The 25,189-nt window shown below is 40.1% G+C and overlaps 1 protein-coding gene across 2 annotated transcripts in view; it reads right to left on the bottom strand.

Moving 5' to 3' along the window:
• Positions 1-19,947, bottom strand: part of DAPP1 (dual adaptor of phosphotyrosine and 3-phosphoinositides 1) — a 54,440-nt gene extending 34,493 nt beyond the window's left edge. The window contains exons 1-2 of one of the 2 annotated variants that reach the window (XM_073017505.1): positions 19,628-19,947; positions 441-563 (exon numbers count right to left, since the gene is read on the bottom strand). In XM_073017505.1, the coding sequence (XP_072873606.1) occupies positions 441-563; positions 19,628-19,728 (224 nt within the window). In that variant the 5' untranslated portion in view covers positions 19,729-19,947. The remainder of the gene's footprint in view (positions 1-440; positions 564-19,627) is intronic. The other variant, XM_007999379.3, reaches the window with a different exon arrangement.
• Between the last annotated feature and the right edge of the window lie 5,242 nt (positions 19,948-25,189).

The raw sequence follows: 25,189 nt of genomic DNA, 5'->3' as shown, positions 1-25,189 counted from the left end.
AAGTTGCATATTACCTGCTTGAGGTTGTGACTATGAAAGCTGTACAGTCATAAATCGTTCTGCATTTACAGATAAATCAGGGAATAGTGAAAAGGGCACTCAGCCAGGTGTCAGGAATCTGGATTCTGGCACTGTTTCTATTGTTGATTTTTGGGGGTACCAGACATTCCACTGCTTTGGGTTTCAGATTCTTCAACAGCCCCATGAAAGGTTTGTATCAAATAATTTCTCATGTCTCCTCCAGCTCTAACAATTTTTTTCCTGCTAATGAATGGAGCAGGAATGTTTTTTATACCTTTATTATTTAGAGTTTGGAATCCTTTAACTTGGTGGTCTAACAGGAATTGGGAAGTTTTGCTATCTGACAGTTTGAGTGATGATAAAGTCAGTAAGTGACAGAGGAGCCCATGCTGAAGTCATAGAGCCCTGAAGCACCTTACCTAACGGAGAGAGAGTACAGCCCAGTGGTCTCATTGCTGTCCCGCAGAAGGTAGCTGCCGTCACACCCATTTGAGAGGAGGAGAGCTTCGGCAGCATGGCGCGTGAGGTTGCCGTGATACCACCTAGAAAAGAGGGAACAGCGCTTTCACTCAGGCCAAACCATGGCATGACTCCCCTGCACTGGCTTTTCCTTGCAAAGATTAGCTAGCAACATTCTTCAAGATAAGTAGCCCAGAGATTCAGCTCTCAGCCCCAACATCAAGGAAATTGCTGGGTGGGGTTGAAAGGAGAGCACGGAGCTGACTAGTAGTAGTGTGACATGGGTTGAATTGTGTCCTGAAGGTTCTTATGTTGAAGGGCTAACCTCCCAGTACCTCAAAATGTGACCTTGTTTGGAGACAGGGTCTTTACCAAGTTAAAATGAGGCCATGGCTGTGTGTGGTGGCTCACGCCTGTAATTCTAGCACTTTGGGAGGCCGAGGCAGGCAGATCACTTGAGGTCAGAGGTTTGAGACCAGCCTGGCCAACATGGTGACACCCCATCTCCATTAAAAACACAAAAATTAGCCTGACATGGTGGCAGGCACCTGTAATCCCAGCTACTCGGGAGGCTGAGGCAGGAGAATAGCTTGAACCTGGTGGACGGAGGTTGCAATGAGCCAAGATCATGCCATTGCACTCCAGACTGGGCAACAGAGTGAAATTCCATCTCAAAAAAAAAAAAAAAAATAGAGGTCATTAGGGTGAACCCTAATTCAATATGACTGGTTTCCTCTTGTAAAAAGGGAAAATCAGGAGACAGACTTGCCTATGGGGAGAACACCACATGAACATGACAGTCACTTGCAAGCCACGGGAAGAGACCTGGAATAGATTCTCCCTCAAGACCCTTGGAAGGAACCAACCCTGTTGACACCTTGATTTCCAATTTTGAGCCTTCAGAACTATGAGGCAATGGATTTCTTATAGTCAGCTGCCCAGGCTGTGGTTCTTCGTTATAGCAGCCCTCACAAACTAATACAGTGTTGCTTTGTAATCAGAATTGTTTTTTAAAGTCCAAGTCAAAATAGGCTTTGACAAATTGCCTCTTCCCTTTTTCTTTTTTGGTTTCTCACACTCTTTTTCAAGTGTGGTACTTTTTCATGGCGAAACCTCTGAGCTATAATACTAAAGTCTATTGTCATGAGTGAAACGAAGCTGGATGGAAGCAATTATAGTATGAAATAAATGCCATCAAGTACTATTTCAGCCTGACAAACATCTGAAGAGCTAGGGAATGCCACAAGGAGATTCAAATTGATCTTTGTGTTTTAGAAAAGGTAATATATATCTATGGTTAAAAAAAAAAAAAAAAAAAGTCCAACTTGTCCAAAAGGAGACATAGCAAAACATGTTTTCCTCACCCTTGGCCCTCAGGCTCCCTGCTCCTTTCCTAGAGGACACCATGGTAACCATTTTCCTGTGCTTCCTCTTAGGAGATAGTCTACACATGGTGGGAGGATCACAAGGTCAGGAGATTGAGACTATCCTGGCTAACACGGTGAAACCCCATCTCTACTAAAATTACCAAAAAATTAGCCAGGCATGGTGGCGGGTGCCTGTAGTCCCAGCTACTCAGGAGGCTGAGGCAGGAGAATGGCATGAACTCAGGAGGCGGAGCTTGCAGTGAGCTGAGATCACGCCCCTGCACTCCAGCCTGGGTGACAGAGCGAGACTTCATCTCAAAAAAAAAAAAAAAAAAAAGATCGTCTACACATCTAGAGGCATTGGGTGTGTACCCCCACTCCTGATTCTACAAACATAAGAGCATTATTTATTATTTTTATTTTCTAGGCATATTGCTTTGCACCATCTTTCTTTTATCTGATGACAGGTCATTCACATTCTTTTAAACGATGTCATAGAGGCATGCAATGTGATGATTAGGACTGTGGCCCCGGGGGTTGCTTTGCCTGGGTTCCAATCCAGTTGGTACCTCTTACCAGCTGTATGGCCTTGGACATGTTACTTAACCAATCTGAGCTTTGGTTCCTCATGTTTAAAATAGTATGACAAGGCTGGGCGCGGTGGCTCAAGCCTGTAATCCCAGCACTATGGGAGGCCGAGGCGGGCAGATCACAAGGTCAGGAGTTCGAGACCAGCCTGGCCAATATGGTGAAACCCCGTCTCTACTAAAAATACGAAAATTAGCCAGGAGTGGTGGCGGATGCCTGTTGTCCCAGCTGCTCGGGAGGCTGAGACAGGAAAATTGCTTGAACCCGGGAGGCGGAGGTTGTAGTGAGCCGAGATCGGGCCACTGCACTCCAGCCTGGGAGACAGAGCAAGACTCCGTCTCAAAAAAATAATAATAAATAAATAAATAAATAAATAAAATAGTATGACAAGTAGGCATACCGCATAGGCCAGTTGTGAGTCCTGCACACATTAACATGGGTGATGTGCTCCATAAAGCCTGTGCTTAGTATGCATTAATTGCTACCAGGAAGCCATTGAGATCCACAAAGCCGTAACTTTCAGTTTACTCTCTGTGGTGTGATTTTCTTATTGCTCAAATATAATTTTTGTTACTTTTTATTTAGATTAGATAACAGAAAGCTAGATAGCAGGGGCAGTTGCTGACTGCTAGGGACCACAGTTTAGGTCAGTGAAGATGAAAGAGACAGGCAATTATACAAGTGTCAGTGTGATGAACTAAATGCTATTAAAGAGGTGTATATGGTGTAAAAACGCTTTGAGGAATAGCCCTGTTTTGGCATTAAGGGATCTTGCTGTCACGAACCACATTGGCATCCACTGTGACATCCCTGTGGCATAAAATTTTAGCCTGAGTAATAAAGAGTAAACGTAAGTGCATCTGTGGAAGGAAGTTTCTATATAAGTCTCCAGGATACCTATTTTCTAAATCTGTATTTCCTAATGCATGTTTCTTAGCATATTTTATCTTTGGGGCAGAGATGCTTTCATCCTATATTAGAAATATACTTGCTAGCTGAAAGCAATGGCATGAAACATATTTTATAAGAATCATCACAGAGCTATTTACCCAAAGCAGCTCCATTCATTGAACTGATTCCCAGACAAGTTCAAATCTGTTCACCACAAAATGCTTTCAAAGAACAATTGGAAGAATTGTAAGTGAAGCAATAATAAACTTCAAGTTCAACTGAAGCCAAAATTCTAATTCTTTTTGATAGGTGAAGTTTCTACAAGGTTATTAAAACTTAGAAATATTTTGCCAATAATTAATTTTATAATAAACATTTCAGCGTAAGTTTCAGTTTGAGCCAGTAGATTATTTAAAGCAATATTTGATTCGCAAAATTCCAAAACATTTAAAGGATTTGGACATTCCTTTGGATTATTTTCAATAGAATTGGAAGTTTGTATTTAAAGCATTTATAGAATTCTTCTGACATCTAATTATATAGCCTGATAACAGTTGTTTATTTAAAGCAATATTTGATTCGTAAAATTCCAAAACATTTAAAGGATTTAGACCTTCCTTTGGATTCTTTTCAATAGAATTGGAAGTTTGTGTTTAAAGCATTTATAGAATTCTTCTAACATCTAATTATAGCCTGGTAACGGTCTTTACTAATAATGTTTTAACGATAACTTAAAAAACAATAACTATATACCATAAATACATAAGAAATACTTGAATATAATGCAGGAAGAATCACACTATGCTGCAGTCTGGAAAAATCTTGGAGACTGCAATTCCTTGGTGGCAGCTTTGCTTGAGTCAATATTGCCTTTTCAGGATTCTACAGACTCCAGGGCCTGGGCAAGTCCAGTATAGAGCTTTCCAGGCAGCCACCTACATTCCATAATGTCAACGGTGCAATAAGGATCTTCATTCCCCAAATAACTTTTCCATAAAAACCTAAACTTCCCCTTTTAATTGAGTTAAGCGTTCCTTTCCAGGAACATTCTGATGAGCATTTCTTCCAGGTGAGTGAATATATATCCTAATGACATTGTGTATCCTTTGTAGAAATATGTCCAGTTTTGATAAGGATGACTCAAGACTCTGTCCATAAAAGTTAAAAATAGAGTTAAGTTGGTAGTTTTCGCATAATCAACCTTTTCTGCCTTCAATCATTGCTTCAAATCCATGCAAGGCATTGTGCTAAGCAGGTCAAAAGGAACAAAAATGAAAAAGCCACATACTGGGTGACAAGTAACCATTAATCTAGTCAGGAGGATAAGACAAGCATATTGCAAACGATATTCAAGAGAGAATAAGGTACCCAAGGGATGTTCTGAGAAGAAGGATCAAAATCAGATTCCATGAATGAGCCAACATCTGTATAGGTCTTGAAAGATAACCTGTTTTTTTTTTTAAATGTGTATTACTTTTTATTCTGATTATAAAAGATATATAGTAAAAATCAAAATATATACATGTAAAGAAGAGAAAGTATATATGTTTTTCAGAAGAGGAAAGATGTGTTTCAAATAAATAATCTCACTGTTAATCAGAGAAATGCAGATTAAAACAATAATGTGATATTTTTCTCTATCCACCAGATCAGTTATAATGAAAGGGCTAGATAGTATTAAGTATTGGAGAATTTGGGCAATGGCTATTATTGTCCATTGTTGATAAGGGTCTAAGTTGGAGGGCAATTTAGCACATAGGGTGTAACTGAACCTACACATATGACCAGTGATTCCTCTTGTAGTTTCCGCCTAGTAAAACACCCACACATGAGCAGAAGAAAATATGAACAAGGGTGTTCACTGCAGAATTGTTTGTAAGAGTAAAAAATCTAGAGCCATCCTAAATGTCCATCAACATGGAGATGATAAATAAAGCTGAGTGCTAAAAGGATGAGATTATGTAAAAAGTTAATCAGAAGTGTTTGAAAAGGTGTGAGCATATTTTTGGTTGCCAGATAATGAGGGCAGGGAGGTGGGGTGCTATTGTTATTTTGTGAGAGGGTGTCAGGGATGCTTAACATCCTACAAATGATACAGTCTTGAAGAACCAAGAATTATCTTGTTCATGATGTCAATCACAACCCCCCCCCGATGAGAATCACTGAAGATGTGCATGTATACACACACACACCAAAGTTGATAGATCCCAACATATATTGTAAAGTTAGAAGAACTAGTTGCAGGCACCAAATGCTACCACTTAGTTTTAACACGTTCCCCTATAAAAAATCAACAACAAAAATGCACTTACATATTAAGATATATAAGAACATAAAATAAGAGTTTAAAAAATATATACCAAATTCGTAAGTATGATTTTCTTTGTAGAAGAAACCAGAATTGGTTCAAAGGGGACTTTAGCTTGATCAGATTTTTCTAATTTAGCTTATTCTAATGAAAAAAAAAAGATTTCTATATTGAGTAACTACAATTTAATTAGAAAAAAAGAAAATAGCTAATTTTTTCCTTAATCCAACTTCCAGAGATAACCTTATTAATAATTTGTCTTTTTCCTTCATTTATTCAACTACTGCTTATTGAGTACTTGGACTGGCCTAGGCACTTAGGTGAAGACTGAGAGAGAGAGAGAAAGCGAGAGGAAGTGAGAGTTTGGCTTTTTCCCATTAAAAGTCTGGAGGGGTTTGGAGTAGCAGTTGTTCAGGGAGATATAACGTGGGAGGGAATAGCAGCAGCAAAGGCCTAGAAGTGAGAGAATGCCAGGCGTGTATGAGAATCAGAATATCATGCAGTCATGTGAGAATTCAAAGTGAGTGATGAAGGACAACAGTTGGGCATGGTGAGAGATGAAGCTGGAGGACATCGAGGCTGTATATGTGGCACTGGATACTGATAGTTCCTTGTTTGATGTTTATAGAGCCACCTGTGGCTTAATATGCATGTTCAATAGCTCATTACATAAAATCTAATTGCCTGGACCTTAAAGTTTCTATAATTAGATCTATATTCGATTTTTTTTTTTTTTTTCCTAGATGGAGTCTTGCTCTGTCTCCCAGGCTGGAGTACAGTGGTACAATCGCGGCTCACTGCAACCTCTGCCTCCTGGGTTCAAGCAATTCTCATGCCTCAGCTTCCCTAGTAGCTGAGACTATAGGCATGTGCCACCACGCCTGGGTAATTTTTGTATTTTTAGTAGAAATGGGGTTTCACCATGTTGGCCAGGCTGGTCTCGAACTCCTCACCTCAAGTCATCTGCCCGCCTTGGCCTCCCTTAGTTCTGGGATTACAGGTGTGAGCCACTGTGCTGGTCCAGAACTATATTCGATTTAAAAAAAAATTAATATTCCAATTATTAGGGATAAGAGGCAGATTTGAATGGTCTTGAAGTTTATAAAATCTAGAGGTCTCTTTAAGAAAAATTACACAAAATTACAAAAAAGAAAGGAATATTTATTTAAAATGAGAAATCACAGATTACAAATTTTAAAAACTGAAAAATATCACAAACATCACAACACAGAGAAAATAACTTATTTTTATTAATTAACTGTTGACTCAAACCTTATAATTTTTTTCTCTATAGTTTTGCTGTCTGGTCTTTGATTGTCTCTTCATGTAATAATTTAATAATATAATTTCCTATAGAGGGAATGGAATGATAATTAAGTCTTTCATCTAGAACACTTTTAAAAAATTCTCAATAGTATAGAAAAGCTATTTTCAGCTTCTCAATGTGATTGGTAATGAAATTTTTATAATTGTTGGTGAGGAGGCCACGCCTTTGTCTCTGGTCGTTGCCTCAGGTAGTCCATCTGCTCCAACAATTTTTAACTTATTCACTATGTGACCCCCTGGCAAGCAGCAAGCTGAGTTTTCTCATCCATCAAGGTGACTAGTAAGAAAGCGTAGGAAAAAAAAACTTTCCTTTTTTTTTCGAGATGGAGTTTCGCTCTTGTCACCCAGGCTGGAGTGCAATGGTGCCATCTCGGCTCACTGCAACCTCCACCTCCCAGGTTCAAGCAATTCTCCTGCCTCAGCCTTCTGAGTAGGTGGGACTACAGGTGTGCATCACCACACCTGGCTAATTTTTGTATTTTTAGTAGAGACAGGGTTTCACCATATTGGCCAGGCTGGTCTCAAACTCCTGACCTCAGGTGACCCGCCAACCTCGGCCTCCCAAAGTGTTGGGATTACAAGCATAAGTCACTGTGCCTGGCCAGAAAACCTTCTTATTTTCATGTATTGGAACAATTTTCTTCTTTTATAAACTTTTTATGCAATTCTTTAACTTTTACAGAAAAAAAAAATGAACTGGATTTGCTAAATTAAACAATGTATTATGAATATGCTAGACATTGTGCAAAGTGGTAGGAACACACTGTTATGAAGTTGGGAATAGATTCATTTTTTGAAACTAAAAAAAAAAAAAAAAAAAAATTCTTCTAGTCTCATTTTCCCTGAAGAAGCAAAATAGAGCAAGAAACTCCTATTAGAAAGAATGTTATAGTCTCCATTTTCCCCAAGGCCCACACATTGCCATAATTATGTCTAGGGCTGATAGAGTCAACAGAGAAAAGACTAATCAAGCTCCAAAGGAGTATTTGTACTGGGTTTATAAGATTATGAAAACCAGCAATTCAACTTGAAGGAAACAGTGATATTATCCTTTCCATGATACAATAAAAAACTAGGAAACACCCGCACACTAAAGAATTTTCATAGCTGCCTTTTAGTAAGATATAGAAAATAAACTCAGCCACAGAGAATGCAGACAGGCTGGATCCAGAAAGCTGGTGCTCAGTTCAGCTTCCTTTCCTTTCATTCTGGGGCCTCTTTGAGCTAGAATCTTCTGGAAAATTGCTCCAGAATAGTGGAAATTTCATAGTTTCTTATCCCATTGGGTTTTATTGTTTTAATTTACTAATCTAACTTTATACCTCATTTGTTCTATTCTTTAAAGGAGAGGCTTTTAAATTTTTTGAATTGACTCACAGTATAAAATACATTTTATATCACTCTGCATATATATAAACATACATATGTCACAAACACACACACGCAAAACAAAAAGTTACAGGACATAACACCTATCTTTCTATAGGCTATTAACTTGAAAATTTTCTTTTCTCTTTATTTTGAACAAATATTTATGTGACCCATTAAATTCACTTTAAGCCTACTAATGGGTTGTACCTGGTGTTTGAACAACAATGCAAAGCTTTGCTACTCAAAGTATGGACCAACAGCATCAGCATCACCTGGGATCTTGTCAGAAATGCACAACCGCAGTGTTTGAATAATTTCTAAACTCGTTAGGACTCATCCAATCTTTGCCTACATATTGCTAATGATGGGGAACTCAGTACTTGTATAGGCAAGCTCAGTCCATATGTTCATGATTCATGGTTAGAAAACTCTTGGGCTACATTGAATTGCCATTTTTTTGCTGTATGACTTTCAGCAGATGGTTTCAGAGCTACTCCTTGGAGTTACATAGATGACACAGGTAGAAAGAGTTGAAAGCATTTAGAATGCACATTCTTCTCTTTCCATCATCTTCAACTTTTCCTTTTATGACATGCTTTCAGTTCCTTTATCATCCAGGGACCTTATCACCCAGAGACCTCATCTCCTCTGAAAACCTTTCAAACTTAAAAAACCTACCTTAACGTTAAGCTCTAACCTGCAAAACAAAGCAGCACAGGAGCTCCCTTATGCTGGCTTCTGGGCACACATAAAGCAGCCTGAGATTGCATTAGTTTCTTCACAATTGCATCATGCAGCTGATTCACACTGGACTTACTGATGATTAGAACTTCCAATTAGGTCATTTTCCTCATCTGCACTTATAAGAGTGATGGTTTTAAAATCAAGTGCAATAAGAAACTTTTTACTACTGGGAAATGCCAAGTGAAAAGAGATGCTAATGAGCAGCCAACCTGGACCACACACAGCCTCAGGCCCCTCCCTCAATTTGCTAAGTCTCACGTGATTGCTATGCAGTTTAGAGTTTGAGGAACATGCACGGGAAGGACTCTTGGGCCTGAAAACTTTAATTCACTTCAATAATGTGAACAGTTCGAGTTCACAGAATTTGGCATCTGAAGAGAAGGGCAAAGCAAAGTACTAAGTGACTTTTCAGTACCAACAGAATGGAAAAGAGAAGGATCTGCAGGTTAACGTAGAAGAATCACCAAATAGCTGCTATCTTAGTGATGTGGACAGTAGATATTATAGCATAGGAACAGGAGCTCACAGTGGGCTGGAATGATCAGGGAAAACTTCATGGAGCAGGAAGATGATTAACTGCAGTTTGAAGAATGAATATAGGTTTCATTAGGCAGTGAGAGGCATTCTGAGAGGAGAAATGACATAAGCAAAGACACTGGAGTTGACATGTGCTTGGTGTAAACCGGCAATCAAATGCCTAGCTGGAGCACAGGGTCCCTGTTGGAGAGTGATGAAAAATAACTCTGGAAGAACTGGTGGACACAGAAAGCAATCTTGCACTTTAAAACATATGCCACACATCCATTTAGATAGTACATTTCTTGATGACAAAATTTCTTAGTAACTCATGTCTATAGATTATTCACATATTTATTGATATATTTTTCCCTGCCTGGAAAAGATACATGAAATAGAACCTCAATTCTGTTTCATCAGAGTTATATAGAGGACATACATTTCAACCCAAAGTGGCAACAAAAATTCCTCATTGTGGGAAAGCAGCCAAAATGCCCTGGAGTTGAACAGCCAACAAAAGCATTCTTCTTTAGAAAATTTTCTCTTATTTCTTCATTTTCAAAGTTGTTCTCACTTTTATATGACACTGACACCCCTCTGAACTATCTAGACCAAAGATGACAAATGCATAACGTATGTGCCACACCCCTTCTCTAAGGTGATACATGGCACAGCTAATTGATGTGTCTTTCTTCCTGAGCCTATACTTAGCCTCACAATCTTTCTGAACACAATGGTGGTAGAACATAAGATGAATCTGTTAGGTATTCACACTCTAAGGGTTAATCTGTTCTTACCACTTGAACTATTCCATGGGATTGCTTGGCTGCTGATTTCATTCATGCTCATTTGTTCATAGGGTCGGTGCTAGATACTTTGATTTTGTGGAAGGTAAAGCATTTGGCCCTCTATGCCATTAGAAATCATGGGTTTAGGGTGTCTTATGTAACTCAAGAGCTACCAGTGCTGTAATTTCTATTAGAATTGGGTCGTGACATATATAAGAAAGATGGTGTTGCTCACACAAGCCCATTAAGTCACATGTTCACAAGTGTGGGCTTATTTTTCCATTGATAATAGCAATGGACCTGTTCAAATAGAGAGAATCAAGCAGAGGCCTTTTAAAGGATTTTGGAAGTTCTTACATGGTCTCATACAGGTGTAGTGTTATATACAGGGGAGGCCAAAGAGATTCTTCAGAGTCTCCCCAATAGGGAGGTTTCTGTGATGGAACCAGCAGGGCTGTATCTTTCAAAATTACTTTTCTAAATGCCCATGTTCACATGAGCTAAGAGCAGAGCTAAATGGTGAGATCAGCTGCCCCAGTCTTTAGAAAATAGACCTGAGTGATGATGGAGGCAGAGCATGTAAATATCTCATTGATCTGTGAGTTAAAGGCAGGTCCCAAGTTTTTTGGTGGGAGTCAAGGCTCAGCTAATGGAAATCAAAACTGAAAGGAAGGAGAGAATTCTGTAGTAGTTTGGGATCAGGATGAACCTGTTTGTGAAGAAGTCTGAGGAATGAGGCAAGAAGCTCTGGAATATGAAAACACAGAGACAGACAGAGATGGAGACTCAGAGATTCAGAGACAGAGTGGCACAAAGACTCAGAGACAAAAAAGTCAAATAGCTGCATACATACAGATAGAAAGATAGAGACACAAAACTCAAGAGATCAAGATAGACCCGCCAGCTCACACAGATAGCCAGAAGCACATGGGGACAGAGACTTAGGGAACACACATGCAGACCCAAAGAGTGATCCAGGAGACAGGGGCAGAGAAAACAATGAAAGACAAAGATGTGTCTTTAAAGATAAAGAAGAATCCACAGAGCCTGACTCAGAGATGGACCAGCATACCCAGGGAAGTCAGATAGACAGACCTGAGGAACAGAGCCACAACTTGGGGGAGGGGTGAAAACCGCATCTCATTGTGCTGAGATCCTTCTGTTCGGTCCCCAGGGAAGCCTTCACAGTGCAGGAATGGCTGCAAGACCAAAAGAGCACCACTGCTCCCCAGTAAATGAGGCTCAGGGACCATTTTATTTGGACTGGAAAAAACCTTGAAAAGGTCTAGAATGACTAGGCAGGGAATTAAAATCAGAGGTTCTCTTAAGAGGGCTCACCTTCAAGTAAAATCAAGCTTGACTCTGGGCTTACTATGGTTACTCTTGTAACTTATACCTCATAAAGTGCTGGTTCAGGGTAATTGTCTTCGAACTGTGGTTGCCATTGACAACCTACCATTGTGGGCTAGTATAGGAGACAGAGAGGGTCACTTTCTGGAAGCTTCAGCTACAAGAAAGAGCTTGTAGGGGTCTGTAAAAAACACAGGCAGATTCTTGTTTCGTTAGTTATCTCTTCTCTATTCCATGGTTCAGGCAATACCTCTAACCAATGTCAGTTTATTCCATTAGTGAAAACCGCCAGACATAAGAGGACTGAGTCTGAAAGTGATGGATACAAGTACATCATCAGCGTTGGTGCAGTGGAAAGCTCACTGGCTTAAGTCAGGAGGCTTGAGTTCTGGTCTTGGCCTTGACTCAACTTGGGGCAATTCAACAAACATTTATTTTTATTTTTATTTTTATTTTATTTTATTTTATTTTTTTAGTGTAATTATTATTATTATTATTATTTTTAACAAACATTTAAACATCTGCTCTTTATCAAGTGGTATGCTTGGGTGGAGAAGGCAAAGATGAATAACCCACTGTCCTGCTCCTAAGGAGTTCACCATTAAAAGGAGTTTACTGTGCTCTAGCCTAAAGCAGGTGGCCAAACCTCTTAGTACCTCAGGACCGACATCTGCAAAATGGTTTCAAGATTATCTGGTGAATCAACCCAAAACATACCATCAACTTGTATGAGTCAGAACTCTAGGAACAGTAACATGAAATCCAGGAAAATTTAGAAATTTATAATGATAAAGCAAACAATGAGTTATATTTGTGAGATATTAAGGTTTTCAAAATTTCTCTGATACCATTTTGAAAATGTACACAAAAGCAGTAGAATTAGTTTTGTTTGGACATGAATCGCTTATTTTGCTTAGCTCAATGTAATGACTGGATTCTACCCTTGTTCCTTCCTGACTATTCCCAGGTCGGCACTCTAGTTTCCTACTCACCAATCTGCAAACTTCCTCACTAACTCATTGTCTTGGCTCTAGCCCCTTGCCAGCCATCATGCTGAACTACCAGATTAATCTACCTAAAACCAAAACATGATGACTATGTACTTCCACATTCCTACAAACCTTCAGTACGTCCACATTGTTCACTGACCAAATCTATTTTAGGCCCTCAGGAATCTAGATCAACCCAAATATCCATGCTTTCAGAGGGAAACAAGAGCCTACTTGGAGACAGATCAAGGAAATGATGGAAAAATATCCTACCAAAAAGCAAAAGCAAAATTATACATATTATATGATTACAATTTAATCTCTGTATATGTGTGCATGTGTGTACAGAAAAACATTTTTTAAAAACTGGAATCGAGATGAACAATGTTATTTTAGGTGGTAGTACATGACTGACATTTTAGTGCTTTTCTTTATATTTTGATGCTTCTCTTTATTTCTCTAATTTTTAATAATTAATATATAACTATTATTTTCAACTATTTATTATAAATAATTTCAGATATACTGGAAAATAGAAAAATAGCATGAATGTTACTGCATTTAAATAATACCCATATTTTAGGCAGAAGAATTTTTAACCTTTTGCCACATTTTTAATACAACATTTAATTTTGAGTCTTTTGATGAGCAGTTTTAAATTACAGATATCTTGACACTTTAACCCTAAATAATTCAATATGCATCTCTAAAAAGTTAGATTCTTTTACATAACCATCATACTGTTATCAAAACAAGTGATTACTCTTATGCTTTTAAAAGTTATAAACATTTTTTAAACAAAGAAGGTCTAACAACAGATAATGGGGGCAGGTGCTAGTGGTCAGAGTCAGGGGGAGCATGAGCATAGAGAAGCAAGTGGTGAGCAAGGAACACCAATAAGGCCCAGCAGTGGGCACCGTGCTCCTGGTAGAGGCAGGCCTCTACCAGGGAGTAGAAACCAGAAGTCTGTGGGCTCAGAATAGGAATTTATCCTCCAGGGGAGTTGGTAGGAGCCAGAAATTAATGCAGGCTTTAACAAAATGTCTAAGAGTATGGTCATGAAAGCAGAATTACAAGAGAAAAGTCAAGTGGAAGCTTCTCATAGGATGAGACTGATTGAGGTAGAGACCAGAACCAGACCACCTGAATGCTGACAAACCAGATGGGTCCTGGGGACTGGGCAGGTTTGACTTCATGTGAGCTTTTTCGATTCCGAATGCTTGCATATTTTGCTACCATCACTCCTTTACTCATACCATTTTCTCTGTAGAAAATGTCACATTTTCTGACTTCAACTGACAAAAATAATATCAGCTCCAAGGCCATCTTCTCCACTTCCGCTGTGGAGAAATAGCCTTCCATAGGAGGTTGTTTTATCTAGACACTGTCACAGCCCTCAGCCCGCACAACACTGCATTCTAACTCCACACGCATATGAATCCTCCATCTCTGCACAGCCATGCCTTCTTTATTGTAGTCTCCACTATGCTGCCTTGCCGGGCGTCATCATTCAACAGATAGATCTATGACCCAGTAGAAGAGTGAATGAATGAAACAAAGTTACTCCACCCAACATGGACAATCTGTGGGACAGATTTCCACTTGTAAGTAGAAGTAAGTCACCCTTCGGAGGAACAGAAAAACACCACAACTGAAGAGGAAATTCACTTGAATTAAGAAGAGATGGAACTGTACACTAGTTACGTACTAATTATACAACCACAGAAGAATCACCTTCCGTTTTTAGAATCCAAGATTACAAAGTTGTGCACAGAAGAGGAACAAGCTGTATTGCTGTAGTTGGTGTCACACCTCTGTAAACAGGTTCCACTGAAATTTTGACTTTACTATACGTTTCTTAGCTGAATAAATTTTTCTCGTCCTGAAAATGAAATCTACACAAAATTCAATAACATCTGATTAACTAGGATGCTGGCCTGGCTTTGTGTACATGTGTATGTATATTATGTGAGGAATAGAAAGAATAATGTCTTTTACAGTAAACTTTGTTATAATCACAGAACTTTCTTTGCTTCTCTCAGTTCATATTAAGCACTACGAACATGTACTAGTATAATAAGATGAGAGAAATTTGATGAAAACCAGTTTACATTAGTGGTTACATTAGTTTACATCAAGCATGAAGGCTCTGGAGCAAAACGCTTGGATTTGAAGGTATATTAGAATGGAAACTTGTGCATGTGATTAAAACTCAGTTCTTTACTTTTCTTATCTGTAAATGGGGATGACATTAGTAATAATACCCACCTCACAGCAATGTGTGAATTAAACAAGTTCATCTAGGCAAAGGGCTTAAACTAGTGCTTGGCACATGGCAAGCATCCAATAATTACTAATTGTCATTATTAGAATATATACCTTTGACCAGTGGGCTCTACAAAGCAGCACTATGCAGTGGAAAGCTCTGGGGTAAGTTCCTCGGTGTGTCTCTCAGCTCCACTACTTACAAAGTCTGTGATCTGGATTGTATACTTAGCTTATTGAAGTCACCTTTTGCATCTATGAAATGAGTATGGTGATATCGTATTGAAAGTGTTCTTGTGAAGGCTAAATAGCATTATGCATGTGAATGGCATGGTGCTGGTGGATAGTAGGTGGTCAGTAAATTAGGACTATCACAGCCGGGAAACAACCTGGTTTGTGAAGTCAGCATGGGTTTTGAACACAGACACTCCGAGACTGTAGGCAACCTGATTTTTCTGCTCTTGAGTCTCTTCCTATGTAAAGCTGGAATACCAGTGCCTTTTGAAGATGAGAGCTAGTGTCTACAAAATGCCTACCTTATAATAGGGATTAATTTTGTTTGTTATCATTTATTCCTTGGGTCAGCAAATCACCAGCTGAGGGTCATTTCCTGCCAGATACCTGTTTTAGTATGGACCGGGAGCCAAGAATGGCTGTGCATTTTGAAATGCTTGGGGGAAATAGAAGAATACTTTGTGACTCATAAAAATTACATGAAATTTACATTTCAGTATATAAATAACGTTTTGTTTGAACACCATCACAGTCATTTGTTTCTGTGTTCTCTTGTAGTTTTTGTACAACAGCAGATGTGAGTAGTTGAGGTAGAGACTGTAAGGCCTGCAAAGCCTAAAATGTTCACTACTCAGACCTTTATAAAAAAAGGTTTGCTGCTCCATGATCTACTCTAACCTTCTCTTATATGTGAAGAATTAGCTATCAATTAATTTAAATATTCAGAGCTTAGAATCTAGTTATTCGGCACTGGTCAACCCAGCCAAACACTGGCACTTTCTTATACAGCTTCCAATTTGAGAAAATATCTAAAAAAGAGAATTTTTATTATGTTTCTCACATGGAGTTACGACTGGCTAGATCATTTGAATATTTAATTGTAAAGTATGCTAAAATATTTTCATTTTGTGTTATTTCTTTTGTGTTTATACTTCTATAGAGCTATATGTAGAAATAGTATAGTAACCTTTGTTAAAGCCAAAGAATCGCTGGAATTTTCAGTAATTTAACTAGTTATTCTTTACCAGTTTGTTACTTAGGTGATATCTCCAGTATTTGTTACTTGTTTCATTTTGCCATCTCTTCATTTTGCAAGCAGCAAACAGCCTGACCCATCTCCTGGTTCATGGTCCACCTCCTTCCTCTCCCCTGATTCTCCTGGTTCATGGTCCACCTCCTTCCTCTTCCCTGATTCTCCATGCCCCTCACTTCTTGCCCTCCCCACGCCCCTCTTCCCCCTAAGCCCGTACCCTCCCCTGCAAAGTGTAAGCGAAGCTGAGCAACAATTTAAGATGGTTTTATTTCTCCTTTGCTTCTGGACACGTGAATGTATTTTAGATGAAAGAAAATTAACGTTTTTAGGCTGACACTGTGTAAATGAGACATGGAAAAGCATGGTGTTGCTTGATTTAGGTATTTTAGAAAATAATAAACCTGTACTCTGAGCAAGTTGTATATGTCCTAGAAAGGCAAGTGACGGATTTGCTGCAGTTCAGGGCTCAATTTACAGGATTTACATATTCCAGAGCCTGAAAAAACAGATGCCCAAGAACAAAGACTTCTGATATTTCTGTAATTTAACCACTAACTTATCTGTTTATGTCTAACAAAAATATAAACATAAGGATTTATCTAACTACTCAAATAACCTCTTCAAAATAATTGAAAAATTAAGTCATTAAAACCAGCCAACTTTTATCTATCAGTTACATTAAATCATTTTGTTTTTAAGGAGGTTTTGGAAACTAAATTAATCAGAAGGTTTGGTAGAGATTCTATCTCACCAGTGGTTAAAGATTCAAAGAAAAAGTCAATATTATGTTTGAGTTACGTTCAGTATTCTAGCAGAGGCAACAAGTCATTGTCAAGGGTTCTCAAATTGTTATCTATAAAAAGTGTATCAGTGAGGGGCTGCAGGGGCAAGTACTGGCACAAGTTGATTATTAAATATTCAATTCAATGATGTTAACTTGTTGGCAGCTTGAAATTGTCTATAGTGGGAGTATTTATACCAGGGAATTAGGCAAATTCTTGAAATCAGGGCTTTCTCCACCCCTCAACTCACCCCAGGTGTTTTTCCAGCACACTATTGAGTATGCTTAAATAAGCCCTACATCTGAGAATTCTTTTTGGGAGAACGGAAATGTACTAAAACTGATTTATGGTGACAGTTGTATCACTCTGTAAAGTTAGTCAAAAGTCTTGAATTGTACACTTGAAACGGGTACATTTTATGATATGTAAAATACACCTTAAAAAAGTTGCTAATCGAAACACCCCTAAACCAATAAACAAAATATCAACATTTATTAGTACTTTTAAGATTCAAGTACACACCCAACAGACTTAAAATGAAAAATAAGACATTTACCTAATGCATTTGGTGGATACATATTCTATGCAGTGATCATCAACCTAGGGTCTCACTTTGGAATTACTTGGAGAGTTTGACAAGAAAACGCCCACCCTCAGAGATACTGAAATCATTTGTCAAGTCTGTGGTTTGGGTGTCAGGAGTGTTTTTTTGTTTTTGTTTTTGTTTTGTTTTTTTTTTTTAAAAAAAAAAAGAAAGAAAAAGCTCCTTGGGTTGTTCCAGAGCACAGCCAAGGACTGGGACTGTAGAGCAGTTTTCCCAGATAACTGCAGGTTGCCCATTGCTATAGAAATCATCCTCATGTTTAATAATTGTTCAGGCCTTCTGAAATAGGGAAATCTGGACATGAATGTATCCTTCTTTGCAGGGAAGTGGTGTGACTCGGTTTTGTATTTAATGTCTATTCTTTGCACATGGAAGAAAGACACAGTTCACAGTCCTATTTCCCCCATGGGGTTCACCTGTAGTTGCTTCTTGCTATTGGCATCGTAGTGGGGCACAGAGACAGCATCTAATTCATCTCTGTCATCTAAGGTGTTCCCACAGTACTCAACCACGGACTCTGGGTTCTAGGATTGTTTGTTTAACTAAACGACCAGAATTGAATAAATTCTTCTGTCTCCTCCTTTGGGGTTTTCTATTACAGTGGTCTGGGAATCAGTTAACAGAACATGTAAAGCATTGTACCTTAATGGTTCAATAAGGCACTGCGGGCCACAGTTCAGCTTCAGCGTTTGGACTTGGTGAAAACTGTGCTGGATGCTCACAGAAGGGCCCTTTCCCTCTTCTGTTTGGGGATTCAGTCTAGAGGGATAGAGAGATTCTAGAGCTCTGGCTTCCTAATAAGGGGAGTGTTCTTTAACGAAAATTTCAGATGTTTTAACTGATTTGCCAAATGAAAGTAGAGTTCAATTCCGAGACCTCAGTTTTATAATTAAAGACAGGAATTACCGATAAACTTTTACAGTAATACAACATAAAAAGATACAATCTCTGCAGCCTTAACACAGAGAGGTTTCAATTCTATTTTGGTTTTTCTTCGGTTTAGGACATAACCCGTGGCAGGTTGGATGCCCAGCTTTGCTATGTAATTGATGTGTGACTAGCAAGCAAGTTATTCAAACCTGTTTGGTGCTTGTTTTCATCCTTTGTAAGATGAAGATGACAACAGCTCCCTTGAAGATTTAGAGCTATTTATCCAGGCAGAAGGTACAGGTTTTACCTCTCCTCATGCACAGGTGCTAAAGCCACCCTCATTGGGATATTCCCAGTGCATTAGGCAGAAGGTTCAGTTTCTCTAGGAAATCCCCAATTCCTCTCTTGTGAAATACTTGCTTCTGTTATTAAATACCCGTATGAGTTGTCATCTGGGTCACTTCTCAAAGACAGAGCTCCAATGACTCCACCTACCTATGCTTACCTGTTTGAAGAAGAAATTTTATCCTCTTCGTAGATTGTTGGTATTTAAAGGCTCAAAGTTGGCCCTCTGGACATACATAAAATATAAAAGCTCCCAAATGCAGTATCAGGAGAAAGAAACATACAAGCGAGACTACTGCAGAAACTTCCTCATTCTCTATCTTTTGAAAAAGTCCCTCTCCCTTACAGTAGGGTAGGCTTTCTGTTTATCTTACCAGCAACACGGTCCTTTTACTGTCCCTGGGTCAGTGCTGGAAACTCTTGAACAACACATTTATTCACAAACCAGAGCAACATCAAGGAAGTCAGACAACGTCACCTCTATATCCCAATTCTGTCCCTCTTCTCAAAGAATGTCCAACATTTGATTTTTTTCTCTATTTTCTCAACCTACTTGTTTTCACATCTAGAAAAATAATGCAGGCTTTTCCAATGGAATTAGCCCCAAACAGGAAGATACTTAACAGATACAAATGAATAAAGTGGAAAAAAATAAACAGTTGAGGTGGCAGAGGGCAACAAGGCGCTGAAGATAGTCATTAACCAAAGCATGAAGGTGGGAGTGCGGAGTCAATGTCCACCCACTAGGCACTTTGAAAGGAGATCTCCTCCCTTACCCCAAGTCCTGCAGCAGCTCAGCTTCTCCATCGGATCTGCTCCACAGATCTGAGGGATCCTGGGTGCTCATCTTCCCTTCTAGAAGTTCTGCTCTGCCCATTCGCGCCCTTCACAGAGGCAGAGAGAGACAACTCGGCTGCTCCTGCCACCCTCTCCCTCTGTGAGACAGCAGCCCGCCGTGGCTCTGAGTCTCCAAGGCAAGGAAGTGAAACTTGGTTACTTACTCCTCCCACCAATACCACCACCCTGGCCTGGAGGCACTGGCAGGAGTGTTCTGTCAGTGAGGAAGTATGCAAACTTAGGTAGTTACCTCTGAGGACACCCACACTGCATCACGCAACAGGCAGTTGCTATCAAAGGAAATGAAGAGGCGGTCACCCCACCTGGGATTGGACAACAGTGCAAACTGCTTGTGTGAGGCCAAACCCTAGCTTCTCCCTAATGCGATCAGCCTCTGGTTTGTAGGGGAGGATGAGTGCACTCTTTTACCAATCTTCTTTCTGTCTTACACACCAACACAGGGAACACTGAGGAAGCTTCTATATCAGGAACACCTTTAGAGTGGGTAGAAAAAACAGAAGCAAACCACAAGTTCAACCCTGAAGTTTGCTGTTTTAGCACTTTTGTAATATTTGTGCTTGTTTACCCAGACCTTCTAATATATCCTCGATTCTCTGAATAGGGATGATTCATAGATACTTATTGTTTCCTCCACGGAAGAAGAATTAGGAGAGAAGAAGGTAGGAAAAAGTTACAAGGGGCCATTCTGGTGCCCACCTAATGGGGCATATTAGAACTCCTGCAGTCTTTTTTTTCTTCTTTTTTTTTTTTTTTTTTTTTTTTTGAGACAGAGTCTCGCTGTGTCACCCAGTCTGGAGTGCAATGGCGTGATCTGAGATCACTACAACCTCTGCCTCCCGGGGTTCAAGTGATTCTCCTGTCTCAGCCTCCCAAGTAGTTGGCATTACAGGCACCCACCATCACGCTCGGCTAATTTTTGTATTTTTGTAGAGATGGGGTTTCACCCTCAGGTGATCCACCCATCTCACCCTCCCAAAGTGCTGGGCTTACAGGCATGAACCACTGTGTCTGGCCTGAACTCCTGGAATCTTTGAGCGCCACTTCCTTCATGGGCTTACTCACACCTGCATGGCTTTGTGCCCAGATTCATATGTAGAGGGGGATTCTATCTGCCTGCAACGCTAAAGGTAAATGGCGGTGACTGAATCCTTGGGAAGTAGGACAAAATGTAGTATCAAATGAGTCAAGGACATATGTTGCTTCCTTCCTTTTCTATGTACCTACAGGTCTCTCTCTCCCTCTCCCTTTCTCTCTATTTCTTCTTATCTCTACTCCCTGACTCACTCAGCACTCACCAGGGTGCTCTGTAACTTGTTCTCACAGTGTGGCCTGAGGACTAGCAGCACAGCAGAGCTGTTCCTAAAGGACTAGATGATTGCAAGAGGCTGCTGTTCACCTCACACGGTTCTATCCTTCGTGTTCCTCCCTATTACCACTGTGAGACCCTGGGTAACGCTGGTTGCCAGTGTGATATTCCCCAGTGTCTAGAGGCAGTCTGCTGAAGACTAAGCTCTGATAATACATATGTAACTGACTAAATGAGCACTTACAATTCTTTTGGCTACAGTTTGTTCACAGAGGAGGACAGGGCCCACTCAAACAGAGAGGCCAGTGTAGGCCAGGGAGATACTGAATATGCACACAGCAGCGACAGGGGAACAGCCTGTGCACTAGAGTTCCTGTTCCCTTTCTAGAGCCCTTTATTTGGTGTTTTAGTATCTATTTCATTCCCATTTTTAGCAAATTCTGGTTATTCTTTTTCTTAACTTTTTTGGAAGCTCAAGTAGCAGAATTTTCTAAGATCGTCCCTCTTTTCTCTCTGAATCTTCCAGTCTTTCTCCCTTTCTCATGCTGCTGTCCTATCTGTTGTCCTCTCCTTTGATGTCATTGTTCCACTTTGTCATTTACTCAATGTTCCCAGTATCCCTACCACCGTGCCTGCTCCACTAACTGCGCACTTAGTTTTGCAGGGGTAACAGCTGCAGGAGGCATACTAGATAGTTTCAACAAAATGCTGGACCTTCATAAAAATATTTGGTAATATATGTTTTACATTATTCAAATGATATAATTCTTAAATGTTTGTTTATTTATTTATTTTTTAGAGATGCCCAGGCTGGTCTCAAACTCCTGGGTTCAAGCAATCCTCCCATTTAGGCCTCCCTAAATATTGAGATTACAGGTGTGAGCCACTACATCCAGTATGTTTATTAAAGGAACCTCAACTTTTGCTTCCAAGCAAGTACAAGGTATGTTTTTAAAAATCATGTAATTTACTTATTATTTCAACAATCTCTTTTCAGTGGTGCTGGTTCACAGCACTGAATCTTTTCCACACAGGTATTGCAGGCTTCCTCTCAGTGGTGATTTTAAGCAGAGTTCTGCTGGATGCCTTAGACCCTCAGTCATGTCTGTTATGTCTAAAACCCGACTGCATACAGAGTCTTGAAAATCCCATGCAAAACAAGAAGTGAGTCTAACTGGGTAAGGGGTCAGGGGTTGGGGGAGGTTTAGGAAATATGCCCCCAACTCCACATTGTATCCTCAACTCCAGCACAATTCTAAGACCACTTCTGAGAGGCTATCTGACCATGTTATCTCCTTTCTTTTTTCCCCAAAGTGGATGAGACTTAAGATCAACTTAATTGTAGTCACCAAAAGAATACATATGCTTTTGTCCACACTCTTTGTCTGCCTAGAATGCTTTTCTATTCTATGTTCTGTCCAGCCAACTCCTTTGCATTTTCCAGTCTCAGCATAAATATTATCTCTTTTTGAGAGGTGTTTCCTGGCTACCCCCTCTGTATACGGGGTCAGGTGACTGTCTGTGTTGCTAAGCACCTGCACTGCCTTAAAGTACTTCATGTCTCAATTACAACATTTTTGCCACTGTATTGAGATTATTTTATTTTGTTTTGTTACGTGTCCCTCAAGACAAAACTCCCATCTAATTGGACTGAGAGAGCACTTAACGGCAGAGTTTCTGTCTTGTTCATCTTTATACCTGTTTCACTCAGCACAGTACGCAGCGAGGACTAGCAGCTCAATGATTCTTGTTGACTCAGTGGTAGAGTCTCTTTCTGAAGCTTTTGATTGAAAGCCTAAAACTGGGATTTTTTTTTTTTTTAATTTTGGGGTATGTGGCAGTATAGGCTTTCTGGAAAGTAGGCACCAACAAGGAATGAAAAGTACAGGGAATTTATTGGGTGGATGTGTCCTATGAAGGACAGAGGTAAGAAGGAGAAGAGCAGACAGGGTGAGTCTCAGACCACGATGTAGAGCTGTGTGTTAGTGTCCTAGGCCTGCCTCAACAGGGGACCACACATTGGATGGCTAAAAACAATAGAAATGTATTGCCTCCCAGTTCTGGAGTCAGAAGTCCTAAACCAAGGTGTTGGTAGGATGGGCTTCTTTGGAGACTCTGAGGGAGAATCTGTTCCAGGCCCCTCTCCCAGATTCTTGTGGTCACCGGTAATCCTTGGCATTCCTTGGCTGGTAGACACAATACTTTGACCTCTGCCTCCATTTTCACACCACCTTCTCCTCTCCACATCTTCACCTGGACTTCTTATAAAGACATCAGTCATTGGATTTAGGACCCTCCCTAACCCATTATGAACTCATCTTAATTAATTCCATCTGCAAAGACTCTATTTCCAAATAGGGTCACATTCTAAGGTTCCAGGTAGATAAGAATTTTAGGGGTCAATTATTCAATTCAGGATAAGCTGACATCTGTGAAGGGAGAGAGAGAAGGGAGGAACTGGGTAGATAGAACGTTGGACTGCATTTCTAAGAAAACTTCAGTCAGGCCCATGGGGAGCCCCAGAGCAAGGATTTGGCCTAGAGCAAGCATTTGCATTGGGCAGAAAGAGCCAGATCTAGTAGCCCCATCCTGCTCAGACAATGGCTGGGAGCAGCCAGGGAAAGCTTTGGCGGGAGTGTGGACAGCAGAACTAGAAGGCACCATCTCCAGGCACTCCAAAAACATCTGCCAGAAAGAAACCATCAGAAATCTTCCCAACCACACTTAAGACATCTGCCAGAGACAAACCAAGCAGAAATCTTCCCAATCTTCCTCTTTTCTTCTTCTTTATTTCTCTTCTCTATTGTTTTCCTACCTTTCACTTTCAACACTCAGTCCTGAACTCCATTCTCACCCTTCATTCTCTAATGTGAAGTATTTTTTCTATTTGTCAGTTCAGTCACTTGGTTTAATCCCTTGATATCACTTCAAGTGTGATAAGGTTTTCCAGAAGTAGCACTGCTGTGTAGTTCATAAAATCTACTTCAGGAAAGATGGAAAACAGAGTCCCCTGGGGTACAGGGGAATCCTTGTCCTGCACCCAAGTGTCCTAGGAATCTCCTTGTAGTGTGTCACAAAGAAAAAGCTCCATTCTCTCAGGACTTCCCGACGGCAATACGTGTCCACCATCCACTGTATGTCTAAAGTAGATCAAAGTGCACAAGACCCACAGAAATGGTTCAGGCTCATGGCTTCTGTGGATTTTGTCTCAGTTTCTACCAATATTCCAGCTACTCTTTCATTTAAATAGTGATACAACTGTCTTCATGATAAAACAAATAGATGTTTAACGTTCTCCTCACTCTCTTCAATCAAAGCTGCCCTCCTCCTTCTCCTCCTGAATGTGGCTCCCTTTTGGCTCAGGGCTATACCATTGCTTTTCACTCTTCCTGGGTCTCACTTCCTCCAGATCTCACTGTGGCTCTCTCACTTCATTTAGGGGTTTTGTTCTAAGGTCACCTTCTCAGAAAGAACTTCCTTATCTACCGTGTCTAAAATACTTTTCTGCCTGCCTCAAGCCTATCGTTTCTATTTCCTTACCCTGCCTTATTGCTTTTCAAAGCTCTTAATATTGGTAGAAAATACTTTCATACCAGTTCATAAATAGTCACTGTCATGTGGTGATTGTAGAAGTCCTGAGGCCCTGAATGTCCCTCAGTCATCGTGGTCACCCCATCCCTCCCAGGACATCTATTGCTATGTAACTGAGAGGGGCATTTAGAGTCTTGTTCTGGGCTGGGCATAGTGGCTCACGCCTGTAATCCCAGCACTTTGGGAGGCCAAGGTGGGCGGATCATGAGGTCAGGAGATCGAGACCATCCTGGCTAACATGGTGAAACCCCGTCTCCACTAAAAATACCAAAAATTAGCCGGGCGTGGTGGTGGGTGCCTGTAGTCCCAGCTACTCCAGAGGCTGTGGCAGGAGAATGGCCTGAACTCGGAAGGTGGAGCTTGCAGTGAGCGGAGATCACGCCACTGCACTCCAGCCTGGGTGACAGAGCGAGACTCCATCTCAAAAAAAAAAAAAAAAAATCTTTCTCTGGAACCAAGGCCAGCATCATGTCAGTTCTTATCCTTCAGTGCCTGTGGCATGCTAGTTGTATATTTAACAGGTGTATTGAGGTATAATTTGTATATCATAATGTTCATTTTCCTTAGGTGTACAATAATTTTG

Source organism: Chlorocebus sabaeus, chromosome 7 (genome assembly GCF_047675955.1).
Source record: "Chlorocebus sabaeus isolate Y175 chromosome 7, mChlSab1.0.hap1, whole genome shotgun sequence".
Lineage (NCBI taxonomy): Eukaryota > Metazoa > Chordata > Mammalia > Primates > Cercopithecidae > Chlorocebus > Chlorocebus sabaeus.
Note: the sequence above shows the minus strand (reverse complement) of the source record. Positions and strands in the feature narration are given on the sequence as shown.